The sequence below is a fragment of the Dasypus novemcinctus genome, chromosome 18, assembly GCF_030445035.2.
Source record: "Dasypus novemcinctus isolate mDasNov1 chromosome 18, mDasNov1.1.hap2, whole genome shotgun sequence".
In the NCBI taxonomy this organism is placed as follows: Eukaryota; Metazoa; Chordata; class Mammalia; order Cingulata; family Dasypodidae; genus Dasypus; species Dasypus novemcinctus.
The window spans coordinates 70,431,802-70,452,260 of record NC_080690.1 but is presented as its reverse complement, the minus strand read 5'-3'; the positions used below and the strand labels follow the sequence as shown (position 1 = coordinate 70,452,260).

Below are 20,459 nucleotides of genomic sequence, written 5' to 3'. Positions count from 1 at the left end.
GGCAGATAATCCCTGTCAAGCACGTTTCCGCAGAGAAGATATTACAAGAGCTTCACAAAAGGAAAGGCTGGTCTCCTCATACATAGGTGGGCAGGGTGTTTCTGCTGGCAAGGGAGGTCCAGAAAGACTTGATGATTCAAATTCTCCACCTCATCTGACTCCATCGTTGTTCTTGCTACAAGTCTCAGGGTTATATATCTTTCCAACCATTGCGCTTAACTTTCACCTAACAGCCCTGACATATAACAGATCTGTGAACGCAACTTAGCCCATATTCTGCAATACACACCACTAAATTTTGGTTCTGATTTTCAGCAAGATTGGCCCTGCAGGTACGAGAAATAAGTATTCTTTTAGGGCCACCATAGAAACACTCTGGTGTTTTCCTGACTGGGATTTAAGCTGAAAGAGCTCTGGTTCTGTCATAAATAGCCAGCCCAGCCACAGTCCTGGTAGCCATCATGACTGCCATCACAGACAAGTGCAGCAGGCACTGGTCCCTGGAGGTACTTTCTTCAGCAGGTGCTGATCACAGTCAACCACAGGTGATAATTTAAGTGTGACACCAAGACATGCCATAGATCACCAGTACCCTGTTTCCTGAAGGCAAGGTTCTCAGCATCACCAATCCCAGAATTCCATTTTCTTACACCACTCCTGGTAACAAGTATTCTATCCCCCAGTGTCCAGTATGGAAAATAGAAACGACTCTAGATATTTTAGAGATAAATTAACACCAGGAATTAGTTAAATAGGTCTAGGAAAACTGGGAAAGGGATAAAAAAAAAACACAGAGTTAAGATAGAAATTGTAATTTCAGGAAGCAGAGATCATCCCCAGAACTGAGGGGACAGAGGGAAGAGAATCGAGTGGTCGGACCCTGAAATCCTGGAGAAGCGGCAGAAACTCAGACTAGGAAGGTAGGAAGGGGCTGCCTGGATGGTGCTGGGGTGACAGAAGGCAGAGCATACAATGAAACTGGTTCTGAGAGTGTGAACGTAAAAGGCTGAAAGCTGGAACCAACTGCTTCTATCAAATGAGTGTTTCACCGCGACACTCCGGAACCGGAAGCAAACAGGAAGGAGCATGGTCCTTCTTCCGCCTCCCGTAGCCAGCGGCCCGCTAGCGCCCCCTCTCGGCAGAGGCTAATAGGATCCCAGTTGGCAAAGCGCAAACATGGTTTGGAGTTACCATCCCAGCTTTGCAAAGCCCAGTATGGAAGGGTGGATTTGGAGTTAAGAAACGATTTCAATAATACCAATTGAGTGGGTTCCATGGCTTTGTAGCATTTGACACTTCTAAATATAATTAGTGTATTATAGAGGCTCTGGATCCAGACTGCCCAGATTCCCATGCAAACTCTGCCACTCTCCAGCTGAGTGACCTTATGTGAGTCTTTAACTTTTCTGTGCCTTGGTTTTCTCATCTGCAAAAAGGAAATCATAGTACCTACCTTACATGGTTCTTGTGAGGATGAAATTATGTATGAAGCATTTAGCACAATGCCTGACATAAAAATATTCTATATGTTTTAACTCTTTTATTACTATTATCATTATTATCCTCATTGCCATTATAATCACTATTTGGGTGACGAAGATTAATTCTGCATCTTCCAGAGAAATCTGGTTGCCTCACGACACTTGGCAAAGCTTCAAAGCTATTCTGCACCCAACGTGGCAGATATTTGGAACTTTTCCCGTTTAGGGGAAGGATGTTTTGCTTTTGGATTTTGGATGTTTGGGTTGTTGGTGGCTTCCTTGCTATTTAACCAATAATTGCTTTCAGTTCAGCCTTGCCATTAGCACTTTAGTTTGTTATGGGCGGTTTAGTTAAACCCTGCATGTATAATTAGGCATATTTGCCTCAACCCTGTGCATGCAAGGCCTGCAATTTTCCAATAATTAGGCTTTTAAAAGACACGTATGTATTTATTGAGTCAAGTTTGTATCATCTCTTCCCCTGCTGCCAAGGCAGATGTACGCAGGGCCCACCCACCCCTGACTCCAGAAATAATTGGCTTATCGTCACAGAGCAATTTGCTTATTGCAATGGAATAATTTTTTCCATTGGAAAGTAGAAGCCAGTGGGGGTGCAGGTGGTGGGGTCCCTGTCCCCCTGAAGTGAGTCCCATCAAAATAGTACAGATGAGAGGTGCTGGGTTTGAATGAGGCAAGAATAGCAGGGCTGACAGGTGGAACCAGGCCCCACCATGTCCAAGGACAGAACCCATGGCCGGGGGTTAAGTGGCAGAGAAGAGAGCCAAACACGAAGGCTACCTGGGTTTCTGACATTGCTGGGGAGTGAATCATAGCCCCCACAAAGGCACGTTCTTAATCGCCATCCCTGTGGTACGAACCCATTTGCAACTAGGACCTTTTGAAAATGTCAGTTCCGGCCTGGCCAAGCTGAGTCAGTGTAGACCGTAATCCCTATAGCTGGAGGCCTTAGAATGAGAGAAAATTTGGCCGCGGACTTGGCCCAGTGGTTAGGGTGTCCATCGACCACACGGGAGGTCCGCGGTTCAAACCCCGGGCAAGGAGTGCCCTGACACGCGGGGGTGTCCCCCACGTAGGGGAGCCCCACGCGCAAGGAGTGCACCCCCTGAGGAGAGCCGCCCAGCGGGAAAGAAAGTGCAGCCTGCCCAGGAATGGCGCCGCACACACGGAGAGCCGACACAGCAAGATGACGCAACAAAAAGAAACACAGATTCCCATGCCGCTGACAACAACAGAAATGGACAAAGACGCAGCAAATAGACACAGAGAACAGACAACCGGGGTGGGGAGGGGAGAGAAATAAATAAATAAATAAATCTTAAAAAAAAAAAAAAAAGAATGAGAGAAAATTTGGGGCAGGCAGAGAAGCCAGAAGTCAAAGGAGACCAGGGACATCACCACATGACAGGAGGACTGCCATCACCAGGATGCAGCCAATTCCAGGAGGAAGAATGCCCTTGCTGACATCATGATTTTGGACTTCTAACCTTCAAAACCTTGGAACAAAAAATTCTTGTTTAGTTCAACCAGTGTGTGCTATTTGTCATAGCAGCCCTGGCAAACTAAGACAGACCTATTTCCTTTCTAGGAGGTTAAGACCCAGCTTTGAAAACCCTGTGTGTGGTATGCCCTTTGCCAGGGTCACCCCTACCTCACCTGCAATGGGTAATTTTCTGGGTCCACTTGGCTGGGCTACAGTGTCCTGTGGTTTGGCCCAACACTAGCCTAGAGGTTGCTGGGAGGTGTTGTGTAGATGTGAGCAGGGTCACCTCACCGATACTGGAAAGTGGCTAAATTTTACAATGACTGACATCACAGATTCAACCAGGGCAATAAATCCACCGAGATAACTGGTAACCTCACAGACCATGCCAACAAGGTAAATCAGGCTGGGGACAGGACCCCAGAGAGATCCTGGTATATAGGAGCCAATGCATGGAAGAGCCCAGCCCCACTGCACCAGCTGGAGGCCCCATCCCAGAAGGATCCAGACACCCACCAATTCCTGAGAAGCAAGCATCCAGACCTGCACCTCAAGTGGCTTTATTTCCCCAGTGTGGGGAGTGTAAGTGGGATCTGTGCTCCCTGTACCCCAAAGGCTGTCCAGCCACCCCTGGCCCAGCCAGCTGTACCAGGGCCTCAGGGGCTGCTCCTCCCAGAGCGGGGCTGGTTCCTGGAGAAGCTGGGCCTGCCATGGTTCAGAAAATGATGGTCCCAGCCATGGTCCCAAGAATGGCCCAAGTGGCGGTCCATGGGCATGGAGGCCACCTCAAGGCCAAGGCCCAATGGGCGACGCGCTGGAAATGACGGCTGCCTGTGGGGGCTGCTCCTTGGAGTCCACCAGCAGTGCTCAGTCTGGGGAAAGACAAGGGAAGAGCAGGTGACCGGCCGAAAACATGAGCAAGTGGCAAAGAGAAGGAGAAGAATGGAGAAAGGACAAAGGAGACAGAGTGACCTGGGGACAAGGAAAGGGCGACGAGAGAAAACCGCGCAGAAATAAAGAGACCGGAGAAGCAGGGACACAGGCGCAGGTAGTGACAGAAGCGGAGACACACGAAGGGCTGGGGGTGCATTACCCACTGACCTTTGGACCCAGGCGGAGGTGGGGGCGGCGGCCCCCCTGGGGGCAGCATCGTGCAGCGGCTCAGAGCATCGGCCACCCAGCCCAGGACGCGGCCGCAGTGCTGGACCTAGGGTGCAGGAGGGACGTCAGGGCCGCGACGGCCGGCACCCCTGCCCACTCCCCCAGCCTGGCCCCGGGGCCTCACCTCCCGCTCCAGCCCTTTCAGACGCTGATCAAACTCGCGGATCTGTCGCAGCTGCTTCAGCGCTGTGTCCACCCTGGGGAGGGAGGGGGTCAGCCCGAGCCCGCAGCCCCGCCCACCCAGGAAGCTCCGCCCCCCGGAGCTCCGCCTTCCCCAGGCTCCGCCTCCAGCCCGGCCCAAACCACTGGACCGCCCCCCGGCCGGGAGCCCCGCCCCGCCTCACTTCTGCGAGGTGCGCTTCAGGCGCTCGGAGTCGCTCTCCCGCTTGTCCCGAGCGCGGGCCAGCAGGAAATTCTCCTTCTGCACCGACTCCCACGTCAGCAGCCTCCGCTCGGATTGTTTACTGAGGGAGACCACTGGGGGGCGGAGTCCCGGACAAGGTCAGAAGGCCCGCCCCCTCCCGGCCACGCCCCCTCCCCATTACGCTCCCTGCCCAAGCCCTTCCGTGCTTGCTCCCAGACTCCACCCCCAAAACTCACGGCCCCACCCCCGAAGTGCTTCTGGGGCCCCTCCCTCCGCCTTGCCACGCCCCCCGCCTCTCCCTCCTAGGCCAAGCCCCGCCCTCACGGAAATGCTCAGTCTCTGGCGAGGCCGACGAGTGGGCCCTGCGACGGCGCAGTCGCCTGAAGAGGAGGCGCGCGTGGGAGATGATGATGAGGGGCGGGGCCAGGGCCGGCCGAGAGTGGAATTCCCGGATGAGGCTGTAGCGCTGCGCCTTCCAATAGAGATCGCTGTTGCCCTGTACTTTACCGAACGTGTGGCTGCGGGGGCCAGAGGTCAAGGGCGGGAACCAAGGTTAGATGTCAGGCACTATCTGTTCGAAGTCCAAGGCAGCGGGCAGGGGTCCGGGATCAGAGTGAGTAAGATGAGAGGTTATTACAGCACGCGGACACAAGTCAGGCAAGGAGGACAAGGGTCAGATGTCAGAGGTCAAGTCAGAACTGGAGTGGGGCTTGGGGGTCGGGCAGGGCTGACGCCACAGTTGAGAGCCCGGGTCAGGCCCGGACCGGCCAGCATCAGCTCGGGGAGAGATCTCGGGCTCTCGGGCGCTGCAGGCGAGGGGGGCCGGGGCTGTCGGGCCTGACCTGAACATGGCGATGAGCAGATTGAGCAGCAGGATGTTGGCCACCAGCAGGAAGACGATGAGCAGCAGCACCACGAGCCAGTTGGCGTAGAGGGAGATGCAGGAGCCGGCCGGCGACGCCAGCGGGCCCGCCCAGGAGCCCTGCTCCGCCGAGCAGTTGACGTGCTCCATGAAGGCCGCTGCGGAGGGAGACGGCGGCGTGGGGCCGGGGCCCGGGCCCGGGGGCACAGGGACCCGACCGGAGGGGCAGGGCCCAGGGAGGGGCGCGGGCCGGCGGGAGGGGCCGCGCCGCGTCTCTACCGTCGATTTCGTCCTGGGGGATCTGCCCGAAGATCTGCAGGTACGGCCGGTAGAAGACGCGGCGCAGGACACTGGGGAGGTCGCTGTCCCGGGGCCGTAGGAGTCCCTCCGTGGCCACCCCGTAGGCGACCAGCCACACGCCGAGGAAGAAGAGGAAGAAGAAGACGTCCTTCATCTGCGGGGAGAGGCGCGTGAGCAGCCGGCGGCGCCGCCGCGCCCTGGCCCCGCGCGGCCCTCGCGGGGCGCTTACCATCTTGCTCACGATGACGATCTTGGGCCCCAGCTGCTTGTTGACGGTGAAGATGTGCAGCAGCCGCAGCGTGAAGACCATGAAGTCGAGGCAGAGGACAGTGCGGCCGAGGTCGTGCAGGTCCGGGCTCAGCCTGGGGAGCGGGCGGCCGGGGAAGGAAAACTCAGGGGCCGCGGGGTGCAAAGGGACACACCCCTGCACTGCAGCATCATAGCACATACAACTTGGGATGGAGAAAAACTCTAGTGTAAAGGCAAAGTGTTAACAAATAAATAATAGAGAAGTTCGTCATGACCTTGGGATAGGGTAGGATGTTATCTGCAAGATGCAAAATCACAATAAGGGAAAGACTGATGATTTTGACTGCTTTGATATCAAATTTCTATGCATCAAAAAACATAGACTGTAGTTAATAGTAAGCTTTTGACGATATTCTTTCATAAATTATAACAATCGTCACGTAACAATGCAAGGTGTTGGTGGAGGGCTGATACATGGGACCCCTGTATGATGTTATGCATGTTTGCTTTGTAAGGTCACAACTTTGACTATACACTTATTGTTTTTGTATTTTCATGTATAAGTGATATAAAAAAAATAGGGTGGGTTGGGGGGAAAATACACAAAATGTAAGATACTTTGGTTAATAATATTTTGAGGATGCTCTTTAATCATTAGTTAAAAATGTTTCACAACAGTGCAAGGTATTGGTGTCAGGGTGAGTTATGGTGTAATGTATGTTTGTTCTGTAAGTTCACAACTATTACTATACACTTACTGTTTATGTATGAGTGATATACTTCAATAAATGAAAAAAAAGACAACATATAAAATGGACTAAGACAAAACATCACATCTGCAAGTATTGCTACCAAAAATGTATAACCTAAATTTGATCATGAACAAACATCAGACAAACCCAAGCAGAGGAACATTCTACAAGATAACTGAACTAGCCTGGACTTCTCAAAACTGGTAAGGTCATGAAAGACAAAGACAGACTGAGGAACTGCCCCCGATTAGAGATGAGTAAAGAGCCATGACAACTAAATGGAATATGGGACCCAGGGCTGGATCCTGGACCTGAAAAAGGGCATCAGTGGAACAACTGGTGAAATTTGAATGAGATTTCCTGGGTGCAATAATGTAAGATGTTAACATTTCAGGAAACTGGGTGAAGGGAATATGGGAATTCTTTGTACTATTTTTTACAACATTTTTATGAATCTCAAGTCATTTCAAAATAAAGGATTTTTTAAAAAATGTTTAAGAAAACATACAAAAGTGAAAAGATACAGACTGAGAAGATATTTATAAGATCAAACTGGGTTAAGATTCAGAGTATAGAGAACCAAGACATATATATAGCCAGAGATCCATGAACCCAATAAAAAAAAAATTGGGCAAAAGATATAAAAAGCTAATTGACATAAGTACATGTAGCCATTAAACATTTGAAAAGATGCCCTACCTAACTAGTAATAACGGATACATAGATTAAAACAAGGAGAGGTCATGGTAACCAATCAGATTGGTAATAGTAATAATGGTTAAATTGAGAACTTCAAAATTATAAAGATTAAAAATACCAGGTATTGACAGGCATGTCTGAAAGGTGGCATTCTCTTACTGGGAGTGTAAATGGTTGAAGCCATTTTAGAAGGAAATCTCCCCACATCAAGAATATATCTATTCCGTGTTTATTGAAAAAATAAAAAATAATTATGTCTGGGGAAAAAAAGACTGTATCTACCCTTGGGCCCATGAAATTACTATCTGGGAGTTCAGCCTTTTACTATTTGGGTATAATCAAAATTTAGAAACAGCCTAAATGTCCACCCAGAGGAGCTGGTAAAAGTGAAGTATGATTCATCTATTCAATTCTGGAGATGAGTGGAAATTTCTCCCTTGCAAGCCAAGATCTTTGGATTTTTCCCATGCATTAATTCTTCCTTCACCTGAAAAGTTGTGGATTTGATAAAATACTAGAATATCACTGGCTTTCCTAGAGCATGGTGATGCACGACTTTAGCCCTTTCATCTCAAAAAATGTTTTATACAAAATAAAATGAGATTGCATAAATGACCTGCAAAACTTCTCTTTTGCTCTGTTTCATGTCAAATTACTTTGTAAATTTTCAAAGACAGCATAAAGGAAGCATACCTCTCAGTGCATGAATTGAGAAAAGTTTTGACTGGATGGTCATCACTGCCAACAATCCAGGTTATAAAAGGGATTTTGGGGTCCCTATGTCCCTTATGTATAGTCATTAGGTTGTGTTCGCAAAGCTCTCTCTCTGCTCTCCTCAAAAGGAGAGCTTTCTTAACTGTTCAACTTTCCAAAAAAAGCAAGAAGCCTCATCAGCAGAGGAATGGAACAGAGCAGCTAATATCTGATTACAAGTTAATATTATCTTGAGTAGAAAATGAAACTCTCTAGCTGATATCTCTCTTGAATTTCAGAATTTTTGCTCACTGCCCTGTGAAAAGAACTAATTCATTCATTAAATTCTGGCAAGGAGAAGGCTGTCTCATCTATTATCAGCCAACATGGCTAAAACTTCTAGAATCTGATGCTGCATTTTCAAAGAATAAGGTATTTTTGTAAATATTGACATGGAATAAAGAATGTCAGGAAACATGGAGAAAAAGTTGCAGAACAACCATGAAATATAATGCTATTTGGGTAAAAAAGAATTGTTATCTGTCCAAGTTAACAGACAGAAAAAGAATAGGCAGGATGTATGCCAAACTGTTGACAGCATGACCTCTGGAGAAGAGAAGATACTTGAAATGACTGAGGAATATCTATGGTTTCTTCATCCTTCTTATTTGTTTAATCTTCCTAAACAAAGGGCATATTTCTGCATTTCTTTGGCAACAGACTATTTTTAATAGATATTTTAAGTTGCTGGAAGATAAGGAAAATGTGGTTTGAGGAGTTTATGATCTTGTGTGAGGAGAGAGCCCAATCCAGGGAATCTCAGGGAGCTGAGGGAGCACAAAGAGGGGTCTCAGGTCTGGGGAAGATAAAGGAAAGCTTCTAGGTGCAGCGACAGCAAAGCTGAGGCCTGAGGGTATGTAAGTGTTAGCCTGGCAAAGGAGAAAAAGGAAAACTGTCTCAAGAAGCTAAGACCAAAACAAGAAAATTTGTCCCTGGTGGTTATTAGACCTATCCTATGCCATACCTTTGTGCACCAGACAGTAAGATCTGGAATCTTTGATAGAAGAAATGAACTAACATTATACATCCCAATCCTGATAACAGAAAATATATGAGGGGAATTCCTCACAACTTTTATCTTTATAAATAGCTAAGATATAAACAGAGATTAACATTCTTTCAATAAATTTATGACATAATATGCTGGTCAATGGAATCAAAAGAAAACTGATACCAGATGAAATAGTACCTAGTCAAGTTTCTACTGACTAAAGAGTTGAGAGAAGATTCAGGCCTCCCTAACAAAACTGCAATCTATAAAATTTGATCCAGGAAAACAGAACACAAAAGAAATAACTGACACAAAATAAAAGTTCACCAAGATAGACCCTAGACTTTGACAAAATTCATGATGGGAAAAAACATGACTTCAATAATACGTATCCAAGTTGAAATAATTTCAGAAACTGAGAATGAAAATAATTAAAATAGTTTTAACTGTCCTGCATAGGAAATTGAACAGGGAATTTCAGAGTCACTGGAAAATACTGCTTTGATAAGAATTCATTGGTATGGGTGGAATGCTGATTAAACTTTTTTATATTGACACAGACTCAAAGCTATGTGGGACTGAATATCAAAGTCAAAATCTCCTGTCCCCACAATGAAAGACCTGCTAAGAGCTCTGAAAGAGGCTGGAGTGTATTCGGGAGAAAAGGACGAAATTGGGAGGCGAAGGAGTGAGTGAGGGGGCAAAGGGGCCAGGCTTGGGCTATGGGGGAAGGGGAGGGAGGAGGCGAGGGTGGTGCCAGGGTCTGGCCTGGAATCTGGGGCTGGGGGGGCATGGGGCAGAGTGGGTCTGGGGGTAGAGGCCTGCGGCTCAAGGGCAGAGTCATCTGGTAACCTCCAGACCCCCAAGAAACAGCAGTTGAGGTGGGGGGGGGGAGCCAAGCGTGGGGCTCTCACCTCCACTCTGGCCCTAAACCCCATCGTCCCTACAGCGGGGTGTGGGCCTGTGAGCAAACGTCCTCTCCGCCCATCTTCAGGCGGGAATCTGGGTCACGGGGGGCCGGCTCGTCTGGGTTTTAGGCGCCGGCCTCGGCTGCCCCCCTCCCCCGAGAACCGCGGCCGAGGGGCGGGGGGGCCCGGGTCGCTCACCGGCAGCCCACGCCCAGCAGGAAGCAGGCGAGCGCCACCAGGTCGCACTGGTTCCAGGAGTCGGCCAGGTAGAGGCGCAGGCGGCGGCGCAGCGGCGCGCGCCCGGGGCCCGGCCCGGGGCCCCCCGCCGCCAGCCCGCCGCCGCCGCCGCCCAGGCCCTGGCGCAGCTCCTCGCAGAGCAGCGTGAAGGCCCAGAAGTAGAGCAGCAGCTCGGGCGCGCCGGGCGCCGCGGGCCGGCCGTCGGCGAGCAGCACGCGCGCGAAGAGCAGCAGGAAGAGCAGGTAGCTGACCACGTTGCCCACGAAGGCCGTCACCGGCGCCCCCCAGAAGCGCGGCCAGCGGCGCAGCCACGGGCGCCGGCCGCGCGCCCCGCAGCAGCCCCGGCGCGGCCTCGCGCCCCCCGGCGGCGGCGTCTCGGGGCCCTGCGGCGGCCTGCGGGGCAGAGGGAGGGCGGGGGAGCGCTGCGGCGACCTCTGCACCCTGACCTCCGCACCCTGACCTCCGCCCTCACGGCCGCCGGCCTCTGACGTGAAGCCTGACCTCTGCCACCCCCTCGACTCCGGACTCCCGTCTCTCACCTCTGCCCACCTCCCTCCACCTTTCCCGCCTCTCAGGAGCTTTTGACTCCCAGTCCTGTCACAGCCCGTGGCTCTCTTGAGGCTGACCTGAGACCCCAAATATGAGACCTGACTCTCTCATTTTCATGACCTCGACTCCCTGGATGTTAATCTCTGACCCACAAAGGCTGATCTCAGCAGCCAGCCTCATTTCCCCCCCTCGCTCTTCCTACCATGGTATTTGACTTCTGATTTCTGACTCTCCTGGTCCCCTCCATCTCTGCCTCTGCTCTCCTGAATCTCTGTCCCAATTTTATTCCAACTCTTAATTCTGACCTCAAATTAGAAACACCAAAATATTGAATAATACTAATAGTAATCAATTCAAAAGCTTAATAGAAAAAACAAACTGGCTGGGTGAGGCATCCTTTCTTTAAAAACCATGCAGAGGGAAGCGGCTGTGGCTCAATAGGTTGGGCCCCGGTCTGCCAGAGGGGAGGCCCTGGGTTCGCGTCCCGGGCCTCCTTGTGAAGGCAGGCTCGCCAGCATGCTGCAGGGAGCTGCCGGCCAGGGTGCTGTGGAGTGCCACCCAGCCCGCCAGTGCCGTGGAGAGCCGACTCAGCAAGGTGATGCAACAAAAAGGGAGACAAGCAAAAACACAGAAGAGCACGCAGCGAAAGGACACAGAGAGCAGACAGCAAGCAAGCCGCAAGGGGGGTGGGAAATAAATACAGACACACAGAAGAACACACAGTGAATGGACACAGAGAGCAGACAGCAAGCAAAATTAAATAAAAAGCCGCAAGAGGGGAGGGATTAAAAAAAAACAAAAAAAAACATGCAGAGCCAAAAGGTGAAAGCAGCCCAAGAGTTCAACAAATGAATAAACAAAATGTGGTCTCTCCATACAGTGGAATATTATTCAGGTATAAAAAGAACTGAAGTGCTGATATAGCCTACTATGTGAAGGAAAACACGTTACTAAGTGAATGAGGCTAATCACATAGGACCACATATTGTATAATTCCATGTGTTTACAGGAAATGTCCAGAAAATGCAAATCTATCAAGACAGTAAATTAGTAGTTGCCAGGGGCTGAGGCTTGGCTGGGGGGAAACAGGGAGTGATGCGAAGGGGTACAGGGTTTCCCTTTGGGGTGATGAAAATTTTCTAAACTTGATGGTGATGATGGCTGCACACCTTTATGGATATACTAAAAACCCTTGAATTGTACAGTGGGCTAAGTTAAATGGATGAACTGTATGGTTTGTGAATTATATCTCAATAAAGCCATTATAGAAAAATATGCAGAGGGAAGCAGATGTGGCTCGAGCAGTTGGGCACCCGCCTCCCACACAGAGGTCCCAGGTTTGGTTCCCATTGCCTCCTAAAGAAGATGAGCAAGACAGCAAGCTGATGCAACAAGATGATGCAACAAAGAGACACAATAACCAGCACCTCCCTCCCACATGGGAGGTCCCGGGTTCAGTTCCCAGTGCCTCCTAAAAGGAAGAGAACATTCAACGAACACAGAGAGCAGACAGTGAGTGTAAACAACAAGGGGAGTGGGAAAAATAAGTAAATCTTTTTAAAAAATGTGGAAAGAACAGTACAAGCTAGGGAAGCAGATGTGGCTCAAGTGGTTGATCACCTGCTTCCCACACGGGTGGTCCCGGGTTCAGTCCCCGGTGCCTCCTAAAAACAAAAAACAAACAAACAAAAATGTGGCTCAGTGACCGAGCATGGGCTTCCCACATACAAGGTCGTGGCTTCAGTCTCCAGCCTGGGTACCTTCTCACACAAAAAAAACAAAACAGTCCGAGCTAAAGAAATGAGGAGTGTTGGGGAAAGGCAATCAGATACAGAGAGGAGAAGCAGCTCCCTAAGGATGAGGGAAGCCCCGGAATTTCGTATCTCACCCTCTGCAGGGTCCTGGTCAGAGACCTGGTAACAAGAACGCGTGATGGGTACAGAATGCTCCCAGCATCTGCCATCTTGAATCACCCACAGCCAGGCCACATAATTCAGATTCCTGGGCCCATCTCCAAGCCCCCCGAATCAGAATCCCTGGGGGAGGAGCCAGGAATCTCTCCTTTTCTAAAGCTCTCCATAGCAGAAGAAATCACAGTGGCTAAGAACACAGGCTCTCAGTTTGCAGCTCTGCTATACCACCAGTTAATTTACCTGTAAAACACCTTGATGGGTATGACACAATGACTACGAGCAAGGGCCCTGGGGAAGCTGATATGGCTCAAGCAACTGAGTTCCTGCCTACCACATGGGAGGTCCCAGGTTTGGTTCCTGGTGCCTCTTAAAGAAGACAAGCAAGACGGCAAGATGATGCAATGGGCTGGCAAGTGAGCTGATGCAACAAGCGACACAAGGAGAAAAACATAATGAGAGATACAAGAAAACAGGGAGCAGAGATGGCTCAAGCAATTGGGTTCCTACCTCCCACATGGGAGGTCCCGGTTCAGTTCCCAGTGCCTCCTAAAAAAAAGGAAAATGAGCGCACAACAAACAGACACAGCAAGTGCAAACGACGAGGCAGTGGGGGAAAATAAATAAATAAATCTTAAAAAAAAAAAAAAGAGCAGGAGCCCTGCCATTAGGCAAAAAAAAAAAGGGGGGGGTGAAAGATCCCTCAATGGACCAAACCCATCCTATTCTACTTGCTAGGTAAATCTGGTAACTCTGAGATGCGAGCATGTATGGCATAAAGCAATTCTGCTTCCAGGGCGGGCCCCGTTGGTGGCAGAACTAAGCCCTGAGTCAGAGGGAAGCATTTTGGAAACTTTCTCAGGCTCGTTAGTGGCTCGGTGAAGTCACCATCTCCCAGAGCCCCGCTCCTCCCCTCTGGCCTTGCTCCCAGCCTCTGGTGCTCCTGAAGCGGCCCCGGGAGTCCCCATCGCACACGGAGCTGGGGTCTTCCCTGCCACCGCCCCCCGCTCACCTGACGGGCCCTTCCCCATTCATGCCCTTATCCAGGTCAAACCCCAAGCTCTTTGTGGAGTCCTCTTCTGAATTCCTGGGATGGAGGGAAGCAGAGCGAGAGATAAGGGGAAAGAGAGAGTGCGAGAGGAATCTCCAGAGAGTTCCACACCTCTTCACCCAGACTCACCCCAAAGGGAACTACCTGCCCCGCCACGCCAGAGAGCAGGAGTCAGCCCTAGAGAGCACCCCCCAGAAGCTCGTCTCCCAGCACACACCCCAGTCTGGGGAGGGAAAGAGGGAGCAGGGAGGGGAAGCGGTAGATAGGCCAAGTGGGAAAGGTGGGCTCCCCGCTCCTGGGCTCTGTCTCCTGGGGACTGACCTGAAGGTGATGAGGTTGGTGTAGATGAGTGGGGGGCAAAAGAAGGTGAGGACCAGGGCCCAGGTGGGCGTGGAGCTGTCCATCTCCCCCCACCACTTCTGTGTCAGCAGAGACTGCGGGGTGCGCGGAGGATTAGGAGCCCGCGTCGCCCCCACAGCCCCCTCCCGAGGTCCCCGGGCAAGGGGTGGCCACAGCTCCAGGGCACACAACACGTGCCCAGACTGCGGCCATAACTGTTAGGGGGAGAGGGGATAGGTGCTCACGAGGGAAGGTAGTAGTATTTTCTCCCTTTTCACAGATAAGGAAATTGAGGCACAGGGCGATTAAGGAGGTGGCCCAAAGAAACACGACCAGTCAGAATCCATGAAATTAACTACTCTTTAAAACAAAGGACTCTGGGTAATTGAAGTGTCAGCCAAGTCACTCCGCCAGGTAAGTTTGGGACCCCCTGTTGCGGCAAGCAGGACTTCCCGTTGGAGTGGGCAGAACTTCCCATACAGGGGGTGGGTCCCTGTGCAATTAAAATTTTAAAATACTGAGAAAGTTTCCAAAGTGTCAGGATTGGCAAAATGAGAGTAAATGAGAGTAACTGTGGGAAGAAGCAGGGCTTCCCAAGAGAAAGGATTTCCTAGAGGAAGGGTAGGATTTCCTAGCCCAGAGTTTGCCTGTGTCCAGAAATATGAGTGAATTGTCCAGTGAGGTCACTCTCTTTGTTGAGAACTGGAACTAGGGATGTCTTAAAGTGCGAAGGACTTCCTGGGGACAAAGAGGGACTTCCCAAGGGAGGAAGATTTCCCATGGGAGTTGGAAGGACTCTCAGTGCGAGAATTATAGTTGCCGGGAATTTCTGTATCCTGAATGGGTGGGCTCTGACGTGGGCAAGTCGTTTTCCTGTAGAAGGAATGGGGCTTCTTATGGGAAGAGCAGGAGGGCCCAGCCTTCCTGGCAGAGGAGTCACCTCCAGGGGAGGGGCTGGCCAGGATCACGCGCTTCCCACGATGGCAGGGGTGCATCCCCCCAGTTCCCAGGCTGAGTGCCGGCTGCGATGTTGGGGCTTTGGAGGCTCACCTGTACCCCATCCTGGGCAAAGAAGGCACGAGCGTCAGCCTGCATGGCAAGCTGGAGGCAGGTGGCATCTCCCCAGAGTGGGCAGCGGCGGAGGAGCAGGCGGGCAGCCCATCTCTCGTTGCTGCGGTAGCACACGCCGAAGAGGTCTGGGCGGGGAGAAGGAGGAGAGGAGGGGAGAGGGGGTTTAAAGGGAGGGGGCTAGGTTGGGAAAGGACAGACAGGGGGATGCCCACGTCCCTCCCGTAGCCACCCCCGCCTCCAGGCACCCCCCCGTTGCGCACCAACACCCAGCCCCTCAAACTTCGCCGCCAGGTCCTTCCTCCGCTCAGCCTCCTCAGCCTCAAACTCCAGGCGCGCCAGCACTCGGAGCAGCAGGCAGGCGCCCAGAGCTGAGGCCACAGCGTTGGAGCCCTGGAGAGACACGGGGAGGGGAGGTGGGTAGGGTCAGAGTCTGGGGTGAGGTTCAGAGCCGGGTCAGGGAGAGGGGTGGTAAAAGCCAGGGACTAAGGGCAGGGACAGGATCAAGGATCAGAAATCAAGAATCGGGAAGCAGACTTGGCCCAGTGGTTAGGGCGTCCGTCTACCACATGGGAGGTCCGCGGTTCAAACCCCATTAAGCACTTTCTTTGGCACTGGGCAGCTCTCCTTATAGGGCGCACTCCTTGCACATGGGGCTCCCCTACGCAGGGACACCCCTGCGTGGCAGGGCACTCCTTGCGCACATCAGCACTGCATGTGGGCCAGCTCCACACGGGTCAAGGAGGCCCGGGGTTTGAACCACGGACCTCCCATGTGGTAGACAGACGCCCTAACCACTGGGCCAAGTCCGCCACCAAGGCAATGTTTCTTGAGACAAGCAATAGCCAGACTGAAAAGTCTGGGAAGGAAGAAGCTGAAGAAGGTGGCACTTGGGAAAATAAGGGTTTTGAAAAGCTCCTGTGTATATCAGGGGATCCTGAAAGCAACATGTGTGACCAGGACTGGATACATGCTCAGAAAAGACCTGAGAAGACCCAACACTTTCACCCCTGCACACCATTAGGCTCTGCACAAGCAAGAAGTGAAAGTAAGGCAGAGCTGTAAATGGACTGTCTAAGCATTGAAAGAGTGCCTCGATACAGAACCAATCTGCAAAGAGTAGGAGAGTATTGTGGGGTTTTTGGCCCCAGGTGTTTAAAGATATTTCTGTCAAATCACTAGCTAACCACTAAGCTAAGGAATGGAGACTTCAGTGACAACACACAACAAAAAATACAGACTTTACAAAAATAATTTAGAGAAGTCACTAAATAAACAACGACAAACCACAACAGGCAACAACAACAAACCTGGGCAGGAGTGGAGAGAAGCTGATTTCCAGAGACACCACTTTATAATATTAAAAAATCCAGTTTTCGCGGTTCAAACCCCGGGCCTCCTTGACCCATGTGGAGCTGGCCCATGCGCAGTGCTGATGTGCGCAAGGAGTGCCATGCCACGCAGGGGTATCCCCCGCATAGGAGAGCCCCACACGCAAGGAGTGCACCCCATAAGGAGAGCCGCCCAGTGTGAAAAAAAAGTGCAGCCTGCCTAAGAATGGCGCCACCCACACAGAGAGCTGACACAGCAAGATGACACAACAAAAAGAGACACAGATTCCCGTGCTGCTGAAAACAACAGAAGCAGACAAAGAAACAAATAGACACAGAGAACAGACAACCGGGGGGTGGGGGGGGAGGGGAGAGAAATAAACAAATAAATCTTTTTTTAAAAATCCCATTTTCAACAAAAAATTCAAGGCATTCAAAGGAAGCATAGCCCATTCTCAGAAGAAATTAGTAGCTATCCCTGAGAAAGCCCAAACATTGGACTTAATAGACAAAGACTATAAATCAGCTGTACTAAGCAGGAAAAAAATCATTTGACAAAATTCCAACACCCTTTCACAACAAAAACATCCAACAAACTATGAATAGAAGGGGAATCTATTAACATGATACTACAAAAATCTGGGGAAGTAGATTTGGTCCAACAGTTAGGGTGTCCGCCTACCACATGGGAGGTCCAAAGTTCAAACCCAGGGCCTCCTGATCCATGTAATGAGCTGGCCCATGCGCAGTGCTAATGGGTGCAAGAAGTGCCATGCCATGCAGGGGTGTCCCCCATGCAGGGGATCCCCACATGCAAGGAGTGCATCCCATAAAGAGAGCTGCCCAGCATAAAAAAAGTGCAGCCTGCCCAGAAATGGTGCCACACACACGGAGAGCTGACCCAGCAAGATGATGCAACAAAAAGAGACACAGATTTTTGGTGCCGCTGATAAGAGTACAAAGCGGATACAGAAGAACACAGAGCAAATGGACCCAGAGAGCAGACAACTGGGGTGGGAAAGGGGAGAGAAATAAATAAAAAATAAATCTGAAAAACACATAGCTAACATTATACTCAATTGTAAAAGACTGAAAATTTCCCCCCTAAGGATAAGGAACAAAACAAGGATGCTTACTTTCACCACTGCTATTCAACATTCTACTGGAAGTTCCAGCCACAGCAATTAGGCAAGAAAAATAAATAAAAGGCATCCAAACTGGAAAAGAAAAGGTAAAACAATCTCTATTCACAGATGACATGATCTCATATACAGAAAATCCTAAAAAATACACTAAAGACTATTAGCATTTCAGCAAAGTTACAGCTAATTCAGCAGAGTTTCAGGATACAAGATCAAAACACAAAAACCAGCTGTATTTCTATATATTAGAAATGAACAATCCAAAATTCCACTTACAATTACATAAAAAAGAATAAAATATTTAGGAATAACTTTATCTAAGGAGGTACAAGACTTCTACACTGTAAATTATAAAACATTGCTGAAAGAAATTAAAGAAGACCTAAATAACTGGAAAGACATTCTGCATTCATGGGCTGAAAGACTAAATATTGGTAAAATGGCAATACCCCCCAAAGTGATACTGGAATTCAATGCAGTCCCTATCAAAATCCCAACAGCCAGGAGTGAATGTGGCTTACGCAGTTGAGCACCTGATTCCCACATGGGAGGTCCCATGGCTCCCTAGTTTGTTTGCTCATTTTTTGCTTGTTGTTTTGCTTGTTGTTTGCTTGTTTTCCTTAGGAGGCACTGGGAACTGAACCCAGGACCTCCCACATGGGAGGCAGGCACTCAACAGCTTGAGCCACACCCACTCCCCACCAATTGATTTTGTAAAAGATTTTAAAAATTTATTTATGTCCCCTCTCATTGTTTACACTTGCTGTCTGTTCTCTGTGTCTCCTTGTCTTCTCAAGGCATGGGAAAACAAACCTAAGACCTCCCATGTAGGAGAGAGAAACTCAATCACTTGAGCCATTTCAGCTTCCTTGTTTGTTATGTCTCTCATTGTCTTTCTTTTTTGTGTCTCTTTGTTGTAACATCTTGTGTGTCAGCTTGCTGAACCTGCCTGTTGCACTAGTTTGCCTTCTCCAGGAGGCCCCGGGAACCGAACATGGGACCTCACATGTGGTAGGCAGGAGCTCTATCACTTGAGCCACATCTGCTTCCCAGCAATTGATTTTTGACCAGGGTGCCAAGACCATTCAACAGGAAAAAGACAGTTTCTTCAACAAATAGTGCTAGAACAACTGGACATCTACATGCCAAAGAATAAAGCTGGGTCCCTACCTCACACCTTACACAAAAATTAAATCAAAATGTAGCAAAGACCTAACTGTATGAGTCAAAATTATAAAGCTCTCAGGAGAAAGCATAGGGGTATATCCTTATGACCTTGGATTTGGCAATGGTTTCTTAGATATGACACCAAAAGCACAAACAACAAAAAAAGATAAATTAGACTTCATCCTAATTTAAAACTTATGAATCAAAGGACACTATCAGGAAAGTAAAAAGACAACCTACAGAATAAGAGAAAAATTTTGTAGTCATCTATCTGGTCTAGGAGAAGAATATATAAAGAACTCCTACAACTCAAAATGGAAATGTCAAAACAACCCAATTTAAAAATGGTTAAAGGACTTGAACAGACATTCCTCCAAAGACATACAAACAGCACATGAAAAGGTGGTCAATGTCAGTAGCTAATAAGGAAGTGCAAATCAAAACGATAATAAGATACCACCTCATACCCTCTAGGATGACTATAATAATAATTTTTGGGAAGCAGACTTGGCCCAGTGGTTGGGGCATCCGCCTACCACATGGAAGGTCTGCGGTTCAAACCCCAGGCCTCCTTGACCCGTGTGGAGCTGGCCCACACGCAGTGCTGATGCGCGCAAGGAGTGCCATGCCACGCGGGGGTGTCCCCCGCATACGGGAGCCCCACGCACAAGGAGTGCGCCCCATAAGGAGAGCTGCCCAGTGTGAAAAGAAAGTGCAGCCTGCCCAGGAATGGCGCCGCACACATGGAGAGATGATACGGCAAGATGACGCAACAAAAAGAAACATAGGTTCCCATGCTGCTGACAACAGAAGCGGACAAAAGAACACGCAGCAAAAGGGACACAGAGAAGAGACAACTGGGGTGGGGGGGGGAGGGAGAGAAACAAATAAAAAATAAATCTTTAAAAAATAATTTTTTTAAGTGAGAAATTATGAGTGTTGGCAAGGATGTGGAAAAAAATGGAACCCTCATACATTGCATTTGGGAATGTAAAACGGTGGAACCACTGTGGAAAACAGTTTGGAAGTTCATCAAAAAGTTAAACATAGAATTTCCATATAACCCAGGAATTCCACTCCCAGGTACATACCCAAAAGAATTAAAAACAGGTGTCCAAACAAAAACTGGTACACAAATGTTCATAATATCATTATACACAATAGTCAAAAGGAGGAAACAACCCAAATATCCACCAACGATAGATAAACAAAATGTAATATATTCACACTTTGGAGTATTATTCAGCCATAAAAGGGAATGAGGCTCTGATCCATGCTGCAGCATGGATGAACCTTGAAAGCATTATGCTAAGTGAAAAAAGCCAGACAGAAAAGGCCACATATTGTAGTGTATGAGTCCACTGATATGAAATATGCAGAATAAGCAAAACCATAGAGGCGGAAAGCAGCTTAGAAGTTTCCTCCTACACCTGTTTCCTTCCCCACCTGTCTTACTCCAGGCCCTCACCTTGGCTGGCTGCAGGATACCTGCCTTACCCTCTTTTTTATCCCGTTCTCCAGTGCAGCCACGAAGATTATCTCAATTGCAAGTGTAATTATGTTGCAATGAGCTGTAGGATGAAGTCTAACCTCCTACGAGTAACCATTTTGAAAAAATTAAAGATGTACATGTATGGCCATGGG

The 20,459-nt window shown here is 49.4% G+C and overlaps 1 protein-coding gene across 4 annotated transcripts in view; it reads right to left on the bottom strand.

Moving 5' to 3' along the window:
* Positions 1-3,526: 3,526 nt before the first annotated feature.
* The window catches only part of TRPM4 (transient receptor potential cation channel subfamily M member 4), a 35,454-nt gene continuing 18,521 nt past the window's right edge, over positions 3,527-20,459 (bottom strand). Inside the window, exons 13-25 of one of the 4 annotated variants that reach the window (XM_058280560.2) lie at positions 15,439-15,568; positions 15,158-15,303; positions 14,090-14,202; positions 13,730-13,804; positions 10,220-10,651; positions 5,899-6,031; positions 5,649-5,823; positions 5,350-5,527; positions 4,832-5,025; positions 4,488-4,620; positions 4,268-4,340; positions 4,084-4,189; positions 3,527-3,854 (exon numbers count right to left, since the gene is read on the bottom strand). In XM_058280560.2, coding sequence (XP_058136543.1) covers positions 3,850-3,854; positions 4,084-4,189; positions 4,268-4,340; positions 4,488-4,620; positions 4,832-5,025; positions 5,350-5,527; positions 5,649-5,823; positions 5,899-6,031; positions 10,220-10,651; positions 13,730-13,804; positions 14,090-14,202; positions 15,158-15,303; positions 15,439-15,568 — 1,893 coding nt within the window. In that variant the 3' untranslated portion in view covers positions 3,527-3,849. The remainder of the gene's footprint in view (positions 3,855-4,083; positions 4,190-4,267; positions 4,341-4,487; positions 4,621-4,831; positions 5,026-5,349; positions 5,528-5,648; positions 5,824-5,898; positions 6,032-10,219; positions 10,652-13,729; positions 13,805-14,089; positions 14,203-15,157; positions 15,304-15,438; positions 15,569-20,459) is intronic. The other 3 variants (XM_058280561.2, XM_058280562.2, XM_058280563.2) reach the window with 3 other exon arrangements.